The sequence below is a fragment of the Otolemur garnettii genome, unplaced genomic scaffold (assembly GCF_000181295.1).
Source record: "Otolemur garnettii isolate 467f Iridium unplaced genomic scaffold, OtoGar3 scaffold00039, whole genome shotgun sequence".
In the NCBI taxonomy this organism is placed as follows: Eukaryota; Metazoa; Chordata; class Mammalia; order Primates; family Galagidae; genus Otolemur; species Otolemur garnettii.
The window spans coordinates 3,044,872-3,056,442 of NW_003852434.1; the positions used below are offsets into that span (position 1 = coordinate 3,044,872).

Here is an 11,571-nt window from a genome sequence, read left to right on the forward strand (position 1 = left end):
GAGACAGAGCCTCAAGCTGTCACCCTGGGTAGAGTGCTGTGGCATCACAGCTCACAGCAACCTCCAACTCCTGGGCTCAAGCAATTCTCCTGCCTCCACCTCCCAAGTAGCTGGGACTACAGGTGCCCACCACAATGCCCGGCTATTTTTTGGTTGCAGCCGTCATTGTGGTTGGTGGGCCCAGATTGGATTAGAACCTGCCAGCTCAAGTGTATGTGGCTGGCACCTTAGCCACTTGAGCCACAGGTGCTGAGCCTAGTTTTATATTTTTTTTAAAAAATCAGTCATTTCATTTTAGGACAAAAATTTATCATATAAGATTGCTTTCATATAAAATTATTTTTAGCTTTTTTAATTAAAAATGTATATTTATAACTTTTTAATGTATTTTCTCCTTCCTGTGTTTTGTCTTGTTTTATGCTTTTTATTTGTGTTTTGAATTAATCTTCAAACAACCTCCAAATTAGGCAAAATTATTTTTAATAAAGAATAAATTTTGTCTTTTAATGATTTTTAAATAAAAAATGTATCTTATTTTTGGCACATTTTTATATATAGAATTATATATAATAATTAGAATTTTAAAAGTCTTAAATTTTAGTGAAAATCCACAAAGCAAGAAATTTTGAATTATCTATCATAAATTAGTATTTTTTTTATTTATTATTATTTTTTTGAGACAGAGCCTCAAGCTGTCACCCTGGGAAGAGTGCTGTGACATCACAGCTCACAGCAACCTCTAACTCCTGAGCTCAAGCGAGTCTCCTGCCTCTGCCTCCCAAGTAGCTGGGACTACAACGACTGGCTATTTTTTGGTTGCAGCCATTGTTGTTGTTTGGCAGGCCTGGGCTAGATTCCAACCGGTCACCTTAGGTGTATGTGACTGGTGCCTTAGCCACTTGAGCCACAGGCACCAAGCCATAAATTAGTATTTTTTTAGATGAGAACTATTTTATAATTTTTAGAAACATGTTTTCTTATAACATAATTTTTAAAATTAGAAATGACTTAGACATTTAATGAGTATCTGTTATTTAATTTAACTTTAAGATTTTAAATGATATGAAAAGCATTTTTATAAGCATGTATCCTATTTGCATTTGCCTAACTTATTTTTAATAGTTTATTTAAATTACTTATGAGAACTGGGACGTTAAACATAGCTAATTATTATTTTAAGCTGTTTTCCTGTTAACCATTTGTATATCTTGTGACTCTCAGATATTTACCTAAGTAAAAACCTTAAAGTTAAATACATGGGTATTTTGTTCGTAACATAGAATATTTAGCTGTTCTTATTACACCAATATTAAGTTAATTTTAAACACCTTAAGCTATCCAGCAGAGACGAATATAAAATTGACAGATAAATCTAGGCAAAAATGAATGCAGACAATCTTGAAAGCATTGTTATTTTATTTCATGAATGATTTGCAGTTTTTATGGCACTTTGATTTTAAAACTCTTTTTTACCTTTTTTTTAGTTTTAAATGAGTTTAGGGTTAAATTTTTAATACTTATATTTTAGTTAGGACTAGCTGAATTGTATTAAAAATATTTTTACATTTAAGTAGCCCTGAGTGAGTAATGTGTGTGGTTATTTGTATTTTTCAAGAGTGCATGCACATGGTCTTCAGGGTAAGGAAGGCCATACCTCCAGTTTGAAGTATTACAATATTCTTTGTACACATCTTTTCTCATTAAACTGAAGGATAGTTAAGTCAAAGGTGAATCTCAAGTACTAAATGCCCTTGAAACAATCTAGCTGTTTAGAAGACAGTCCACAAAAAAGCAAATACACTTAGCTATGGAATGTTCTCCTTGCATCCCTAGGCCTTGGGATGTCAGGTGTTTCCCTCCCATCCTATGACTAATCCCACCCACTCCTTTTTTTTTTTTTTTTTGCCTGGCTCCTCTATTCCTTAGCATGTAATGACTTGCCACCGTTTTGCTATTTTGACTGAGCAAGCTATGAAACACACCTACTGGATATGAAAGCCTAACACAGCAGTAATAAAACATCAACATGGGATGTTGAGGAAAGGGGGAGAGTGGCATTAATGCAGCAAACCTTGGAACTTTTTTGAATCTTAATTCTAAATTTAGTGAAAAGATGTGTTAGTTTTCCTGCATTCATTAAAAAATTGAAATTCCGAAAACTAAAAATAAGCTTTTTTTATTTTTAATCACAGATTATGGCCTGTATTGGAGACAGACGAAGTTGCAAGAAGTCTGATCGATGGAATACTTACCAATAAGAAAATGATTTTTGTTCCATCATATCTCAATATCTCTCTAATACTAGAAAAGTAAGTATGGCAGAAAGTATGGCAGTGAGTATACCGAAGGTACTAAGACATAATTATGGAGAATCTTTCAGTAGTGAAGGTTGCCATGGAAACTCTTTATCCCTGTGGAAAACAGTTAATTTTCATCTGCTACTACCTTACCCAATCTATAAAAAGAAAATGACTCTTTTTCTCTAACATATCTACCATCTCTGCTCCATATTTGCTGAAAATTATTCTAAAGTGAAGGCAAGACAGTTTAAAAAGAATGCAATATAGCAGAGTAGTTAATCATAAAGACTCTATTTTTTAAAAGCCTTCTGGGAAATTGATTAGAACTGCATTGAATCTGTAGATCAATTGGGGGAAAACTGACAAAAATATTGAGTCTTCCAATCCAAGAAAAAATACAGTAGGTCTTTCCTTTCTTTCATGTTAATCCTTAAGCAGTATTGTGGAGGTTTTGGTCTTCAAGTCTTGCAAATCTTTTGTCAGATTTATCTCAAAGTCTTTCATGGTTTTGCTCTATTACAAAGGGTATTTTTTGTAATAATACATTTCCATTTTCCATTGTGTGTTGCTAGTTTTTATTTGATTTTTGCATTTGATCTTGTATGTCTTAATGAACTTGCAGTTTTTTTTTTGTGGATTCCATCAGATCTTTTACATAGACAATTATTTTATCCACAAATAATGACATTTTTACTTTTTCATTTACAATCTGCATGGTTTTATTTCTTTTTCTTGCTATATTGCACTGGCTAGAACGTCCAGTTCAATGTTGAATAGGGTTGGTGAGAGTGGACATCCAAGTGTTCTTTCCTTCTCATAAGAGGAAAATATTTAATCTTTCACAATTAAGTATGATGTTAGCTTTAGTTTTTTTCATGGATGCTCTATATTACATTGAGAAATTTCTCTTCCACTACTATTTTGATTAGAGTTTTTATTAAAAGTGGATATGGATTTTGTTGAATGCTTTCTCTGAATATATTGAGAAGATCTCATGGTCTTTTAGTTTATTAATATCATGAGTTACAGGTTGAATATCTCTTACCTGTTTGAGACCAGAACATTTCATATTTAAGTTTTTTTTTAATTTTTGAATAATTGCATTATACTACCAATTGGGCATCCAAAATCCAAATATCTGAAGTTCAAAATGTTGCAATGAGCATTCCCTTTGAGCAGCCAATAAATTGGATAACTTAGATGGAATGGACAAATTCCATTTGAGTGCTCATAAAGTTTCAGATTTTGGAGCACTTCAGATTTGTGATGCTCGACCTGTACATTGATTCATTTTTAAGGAAAAACCATCCTATCTTTATCTGATTTTGTATCAGAATAACACTGGTCTCATAGAATGAACTGGAAAGTATGCCCTCCTCTTCTATTTCCTTGAATAACTTGTGTGGAATTGGTATCATTTCTTCCATAAACATTTGATAGAATTCACCAGTGAGGCCACTGGACCTCTAATTTTCTAACTTTCTGGGAAAGTTTTTAATTACAAATTTAATTTCTTAAATACTTGAAGGGCTACTAAGGCTACTTATTTATTCTTGGTAATGTGTATCTTTCAAGGAATTTGTCCATTCCATCTAAGTTAGCCAATTTACTGGCAGAAATATGTATGTAGTGTTCCCTCATTGTTCTTTTAATATCTTTACACTTTTTATTCTTTTTTTTCTTTGAGACAGAGTCTCAGGCTGTCACCCTGGGTAAAGTGCCATGGCATCATCATAGCTCTCAGCAACCTCCAATTCTTGGCCTTAAGAGATCCTCTTTCCTATAGCTTTTTTCTATTTTTAGTAGATGGGGTGTTGCTCTTGCTCATATTGGTCTCGAACTCATCTGGATTTTCCTAGAGCTTAAGCAATCTACCCACCTCAGCCTCTCAGAGTGCAAGGATTACAGGCATGAGCCACCGCGTCAGGGTGTAGACTTTTCATTCTTGATATTGGTAATTTGTGTTTTCTCTTTTTTCCTCACTGGTCTAACTAGAGGTTTATTCATTTCATTGATCATTTAAAAAAACTAGTATTTGACTCAATTAATTCTTTTCTCTTTTTGTGTTATATTTAATTAATGTCTTCTGTGATCTATATTATTTCCTTCTGCTTTATATTTGATTTTCTTTTCTTTTTCTAGTTCGCCAATGTGGAAGTTGAGTTTATTGATTGGATACTTTTTCTTTTATTTTCTTTCAATTCATTCTATTGCAGTAAGAACACTTTACATGAGATCTACCATCTTAACAAATTTTGAAGTGTACATTACATCATTGTTGACTTCAGGCACTATTGTGTATCAGCCACCGTGTCCGCCCATATTGAAGCAAGTTTAATGGCCCACAACATATTGTATCTTCTAAGTGTTCTCTCTGTACCTAAAAAAAGTAAATCCTCTGCTGTTGTACAGAATACTCGTGTATGGTCACACATTTTACTTTTACATATGTTATAAATCCCACACTACAGCCCTACACCTCTAGGGCTTATTCATCTTGCGTGACTGAAACTTTATGCCTGTTAATTAGTAATTCCCCATCTCCTTCTCCTAGCCCCTGGCAGCCATTATTCCACTCTTTGGCTCATGATTTCGACTATTTCAGATACTTCATATGGTGGAACGTGCAGCATTTGTCCTTCCATGACTGTTCATGTCACTTGGCATAATGTTCTCCAGGTTAATCCATGTTGTCACATATTACAGAATTGCCTTTAGGCTGAATACTATTCCAGTGTATGTATATCAATTTTTTTCTAACATAAGCATTTAGTGCTATTAATTTCTTCCTATGTACTTCTGTCACACACTTGTGGACATACTGTGTTTTCATTTACATGTGGGAAATTAGAAGTATCTTTTTAATTTCTAAATATTTGGAGATTTTCCTAGAGATAATTCTGTTATTCATTTCTAATTTAATTCTATTGTATGATTTGAATATTTTGATTTTATTGAAGCATGAGTTATTTTTGTTTTGTTTTGTTTTGTTTGAGACAGAGTTTTATGCTGTGGCCCTGGGTAGAGTGCCATGGTGTCATAGCTCACAGCAACCTCAAACTCTTAAGCTCAGGCAATCCTCTTACCTCAGCTTCTCCAGTAGCTGGGACTACAGGTGTCTGGCACAACTCCTGGCTATATTTAGAGATGGGGGTTCATTCTTGCTCAGGCTAGTTATGAACTCCGGAGCTCAAGCAATCTACTCTCCTCAGCTTCCCAGAGTACTAGGATTACAAGCGTGAGCCACCATGTCCGCCCATATTAAAGCAAGTTTAATGGCCCAGAACACACCATATCTTCTAAGTGTTCTCTCTATACCTAAAAAAATAAATATTCTGTTGTTGTACAGAATACTTGTGTATGGTCACACATTTTACTTTTACATATGTTATAAATCACACACTATAGTTATTATTCTTTTTGCTTTTTTTTGTTTTCTGGAGACAGAGTCTCACTATGTTGCCCTGGTAGAGTATCTTGGCATCATAGCTCACAGCAACCTCAAACTCTTGGGCTCAAGTGATTCTCTTGCCTCAGCCTCCCAAGTAGCTGGGACTACAGGCACCTGCCACAGTGCCAGCTATTTTTTGGTTCTGGTTCTCCTTGTTGTTTGTCAGGCCTGGGCTAGATTCGAACCTGCCAGCTCCAGTGTATGTGTCTGGCACTCTAGCTGAGCTACAGGTGCCAAGCCTACAGTTATTATTCTTTAAACAATTATCTTTCTAAAGAAATTTAAATAACAAGGAAAATTCTCATGATTACCCAGGTGGTTAATACTTCTGCTGTCCTTTATTCACGTAGGTAGGCCGGTTTTCTATCTGGTATCTTCCTCTGCCTGAAGGGCATCCTTTAACATTTTCAAGGGCAGCTCTGCTGGTTATGAATTCTTTCATCTTTTGAATATCTCAAAAAGTCTTTATTTTGCCTTAGTTTTTGAAATACATTTTCAAATCAATTATAGGTTGCTGGGGTTTTTTGTCCTTTGAATATGTTCTCTACCACCTCTACCATCTCCATTTCATCTTGGAGGCTGCTATCATTGAAAGAAATCCTTGAGCATCTAGTCATCCTTTTGAAACTTTTCTTCACTTTTCCTGCCCATGTTAATCATCCTTATAGCTGTAGTCCTTAATTACAGACAGCTGATATTTTTGAATACTTGTTTTAAGATAGCCATCTTAGCCTCTCAGCTAAACAATAAGTTCCTCAAAATCAGTAGCTATTTTTAAAGTGCTTTAATCTACCTTTTTATAGAATGCATAGTAGGTATTCAGTTAATCATTAAGGAGAGATGGAGGCATGGATGGAATCGATTCCGGTGGTGTCTGGTGGTGGAGATTTTAGTGCCAGGGTTAATTGACAGTTTCAGCAATTATGTCAGAGCTTCAGCTTTAAATATATAAAATCTTAGAAAATCTCATATAAGATGAGAAGATGAGAAGGGTGGTATATATCAGTGCTTTCTTTATATTAGTATACATTTTGAACTATGAGTATTAAAAAGACTCACATAAAAGAGAAGATGGGTAGCTGCAAAGGGAGAACAGAGGAAAATTAAACGCAAGCCAGATTACCCTTGGGGAATTCTACCCCCCAAAAGACTCTGGTGTCAAAGATTTTAAACGAAAACTATTTCAACTCTTTTTTCCATACAGGTTTCTTCCTGAACGTGCTTTGGCAGCTATACATCGTCTACAGAATATCCAGTTTGAAGCAGTTGTTGGCCACAAAATCAAAAAGAAGTGAATAATGGAGTTCCAGCCAGAGATACACGCAAGTTAATGATGTGAACCTGTTTAGAATCAATGCTTCAAAGCTCTATTTCACATTTTTCAGTCATGTTGATATTAAAAACATTCATTTGGCACTAGCAGCAGTCAAATGAACAAGACTAATTACCTGTCTTTCTTTCTGTGTTGTAGGAATATTAATGTAGTTTTTAATAGTCAGATCAGTTTTTTATCCCATGTCTTTTAAACACATCTGTGCTTGCAGAAACATACTTAAAGGTCATTTCTCTTTAAGATATATTATTTTCTTCCTTTCCATTTAAAAGCAGACAAAAGTTACCTTTCCAAAAAGTAAATACAAAGAACTAATTTACACGGGGAAGGTTTGAGACTGTTCTAAAGTGTTCTTCCAATCTGTAGCCCAGCCACAGAATGTCAAAAACACAGAGTGAGTTCATAGTTAGACATCAAGCTTAAGCGGGAAGCTGGGCTCCAAAGGACTGACAGGTTACTCTATCACAGCGGTCCCCAAACTTTCTGGCACCAGGGACTGGTGTCATGGAAGACAATTTTTCCAAGGACCCAGTGGGGAGGGGATGGCTTCAGTCTGATTCATATCCATTGCATCTCCACCTCAGACCATCAGGCATTCAATTCTCATAGGGAGTGTGCAACCTAGATCCCTCCCATACACAGTTTACGGTAGGGTTGTCTCTCCCCTGAGAATCTAATGCCTCTGCTAATCCGACAGAAGGCAAAGCTCAGGCAGTGATTGAGAGATGGGGAGCGGCTGTAAATACAGATGAAGCTTTGCTGGCTCAACTGCTGCTCACCCCCTGCTGTGCGGCCTGGTTCCTAACAGACCAGGGACTGGTATTGCCCTGCAGTCCAGGTGTTGGGGACTGCAGCTCTGTAATCCTCAGTATTTGGAAGACTTTAGCTTCTTCCTTTTTCATCACTTCAAAACACTGCAACCATATTCTAGACCTTATTACTTAATTCTGTCCTTTGTTTAACTCTTGTGTCTACCAAAAGTGGAACCTCTGTATTTTCTATTATATACATATTAAGAACAATAACAAAAACATCTCAAAATAAATTTCGGTTATATTAAGTGCAAAGACAAAAATGTCCCATTTTAATTCCATTTTGGTTTTAATTCTTTATGAATGAGGGTCAGAGAAAGCAAAAGCACAATACTGAACCCCTATGCTCACTTGTCTTGCATGTTTGAAGTACAGACCTCTTCCTTATAAGTTCCAGTTGAGTTTCTAAATGTTTTACTAAGACAGTCTCCACCTCATCATTCTCCCTAAGGAGAATCCTCTCTCCTACCAAAATACCAGTTCCAAGGCTGCTGTTAGGGTATGCAGGTTCCCAGGCAAACATTTTTGGTAGGGCATCTATTAAGATACAATTTTATTAAAATTATATTATAAAATTCATAGGTGTGTGTGGTATATTGATTTACTGATTGAGATTTTATTTTTCAATAAACAAACAAATCAAAGATTCTTCTTGATATCCTGGTACCAGCTCTATTTGTTTGGTCCGGGTCATTTCTTTGTTTTCTTTAGTATCAACTGGGCCATTTCATATTTTCACTGAAATAATATAAATCCTTCATTTCATGCAATACACTGCTACCATTTATTTAATGTTGGTTATGTCATTTCTTCTGACACTGCCTTATCCATTGTGCTACCCGTGAATACTGGCTTCCAGTCACTCAAAGACTGTTACTGGGACTTCTTGGATGCTAACCACAAATTCAGGTCTTACCTAGGTTATACATTCAGGAAAACCTGAATGATAATTTGTTTGTCACGTTCAATTTTTCATTTAGAATGTTATAGCACAACATAGACTAATACATCTTTCAACTCTGTCTTGTCTTGAACTTCTTAGGCCATAATTGTTGCATTCCTAGAATTGATCTCTTTCAGGTTGGCGGCACCCTGCCTCCCAAATGGAACAAAATGAGAAGTCCCACTTTTGAAAGGAGTGTCTGTTCCTTATCCAGGAGAGCTTAACACCAACAGGGAGAACACAGCATCATGACATCAGTGGGGGATGTAGTAGCCTTAAAAGCTTTTAAAAGAGATAGGCACAGCCCCTGCTGAGGGACTGCCTAATGCAGGGATCCTCAAACTTTTTAAATAGGGGGCCAGTTCACTGTCCCTCAGACTGTTGGAGAGCCAGACTGCGGCCCCAGGATTAGTCAGCTGCTAAGCAGGACAGGACAGGCAGTGGTGGCAAAAACACCTGGCGGGCCAGATAAATGTCCTAGGCGGGCTGCATGTGGCCCGCAGGCCGTAGCTTGAGGACGCCTGGCCTAACCTATGACATAGAACTTGCAGAAGGGATGAAGTGACAGCCATGAATGCCAGTGGCAAGGGGGAAGGCTTAAGGACAGAGGATGCCACCCTTGCAGCCTGCAGCCCTAGAATGTTATATATCAGAGGTGGCACCATGGTCACAACACAGTAAGAGTGGATACATGGGCCTACACCTGTGACTTGGGCAGTGGGCCTTAGACAGCCTGGAGCCCTAAATTAACACTGTGTCCAACGTGAGAATTAGCCAAAATCAGCATCATTCTGACAGCCAAATTTCATGCAATCCTACAAAAGAAATACCTTGCTAAACAGCAGGAACATTCTGCTCCCCAAGCCACCCTTCTGAAAATAGAACCTGGAGACAAGGCCCCAGGATGACCACATAGAATAAGTCCCAAAGCCTCCTAGGACATCTGGTCAGCCTTACATACAAGTGGAGAGAGAAAGAGAGAGAGCAAGCAAGTATCCCAAATGAGAGAAACAGGACAAGTACCAAAAGGACACTTAGAAAATTTAGAAAATTTCAAAGAAGGCACTTGTAAGAACACAACTCTCAGGTTCAGGACTGGGGCAAGGTCCCCACTTGCCTTGGACTAAGAGTGACATAGGTACTGCCAGTCTCCTCCAGAGTCATGCATCGCTCTCAAATATAAATCTTACATGATGTATATGATAACATTTCCAAAGACGAGACTAACACCCAGTGTTAAAGTTACCCTAGAGACCCTCCCCAGGGTTCCCTATGTCCCCGCAGCATGGCCATCCCATGAAAGCATGGTGGACACGCAAACTCCTGGGACCCACTCAAATTTATGCAGTCAGACTCTGCATTTTTCAAAGAGCCCTTGGTAATTTGTATGCTTGACAGGCACTGTTTTTTATGACATTAAGTTTGAATTTAGTTTAGCATCCTGTGGACTGGGCTGTTCTGAATGTACAATAATTATAACAAATCTGACATTTACCTTTGTGCTTATCTCTTCACCAGTTACATGAGAAGCCATAAGGAGATAGTGCCAATCCCCGTCCTACGCGCGCTCTCGTGCTTTCTAATTCTTCCTTCCTCTCATATCTAAAGGTTGTGAGATAACACCTGACCTTTTTAATCCATGTCTTCAAATATGCCAGGTGTTTTGTTGAAAACCCTTCTTTATCGGATTGGTTATGTTACATCTGATCAAATTTGCCTGTCAGCTGCTTGCAGCAAGGACGGAATTGTAGAAAAGTTAAGTGGCATGTACTGGATGAGAATCTTTTATAGTAACAGTAATCAGAGTTAAATTGCACGGAAGGATATTCTGACTTGCCCGAGTTGCAATCATTTCCCATTCAAATCAGCTTTACAAATCTAGTATGCAGTTAGAAAATATTCGTACATTCACATCAAAACACTTGTGAAAAGCAAAATCATTTGCCTATTGGACTCCAATAACGATCTATTATCTCAATAGAGATTTTGTTACTCTTAAATGTGAGGCTAATTTGTGTAAATTAAGACTAAAATATTCCCAAACAACAGCTGAAAACCAAACTGCCTGTTTCTGGATCTACTTCCAGTAACCAGGACTCTTTTTTCCTTTCTCTTCCTCAATACCTCTTCCCTTCTGACAGCCCTTTACTCATTAGTTCATACTTTGTCCGGTAATTTGGGTCTGTGTAGTTGTCCTCTCCGTGGTACTCTTTCTGTTTTCAGCTTTCCCCCACCAAGCCCCCACCCACACTCTAATCGAGTCTAGAGCACAGCCTATTTTTTCAGTCACTATGACATAAAGTTTAACATTTTAACCAGAGGTAGCACAAGCCTGTAATCTCAACTACTCAGGAGGCTGAGGAAGGAGGATGGCTTGAGCCCAGGAGTTTAAAGTTGCTGTGAGCTATGATGATGCCACTGCACTCAAGCAAGGGGCAACACCATGAGACTGTCTCAAAAATAAAAGTTAAAATAAAACTCATAGTATCCAAATCATTTTCAATCTTTTTTTTTTTTTTTTTGAGATGGAGTCTCACTTAGTCGCCCTGGGGTTGAGTGCCATGGCATCATAGCTCACAGCAACCTCAAACTCTTGGGCTCAAGGGATTCTCTTCCCTCAGCCTACCCAGGAGCTACAACTACAGGCACCTGCCACAAAGCCCGATTATTTTTTAGAGATGGGGTCCCGCTGTTGGTCAGGCTGGTCTCAAACTCCTCAGCTCAAGCAATCC

The 11,571-nt window shown here is 37.5% G+C and overlaps 1 protein-coding gene across 1 annotated transcript in view; it reads left to right on the plus strand.

The window, feature by feature from the left end:
• HSD17B13 (hydroxysteroid 17-beta dehydrogenase 13) overlaps positions 1-8,475 on the plus strand; it is a 20,559-nt gene extending 12,084 nt beyond the window's left edge. Inside the window, exons 6-7 of the mRNA XM_003790102.3 lie at positions 2,193-2,309; positions 6,956-8,475. Of these exons, the coding sequence (XP_003790150.1) occupies positions 2,193-2,309; positions 6,956-7,046 (208 nt within the window). The 3' untranslated portion in view covers positions 7,047-8,475. The remainder of the gene's footprint in view (positions 1-2,192; positions 2,310-6,955) is intronic.
• Positions 8,476-11,571: the final 3,096 nt, after the last annotated feature.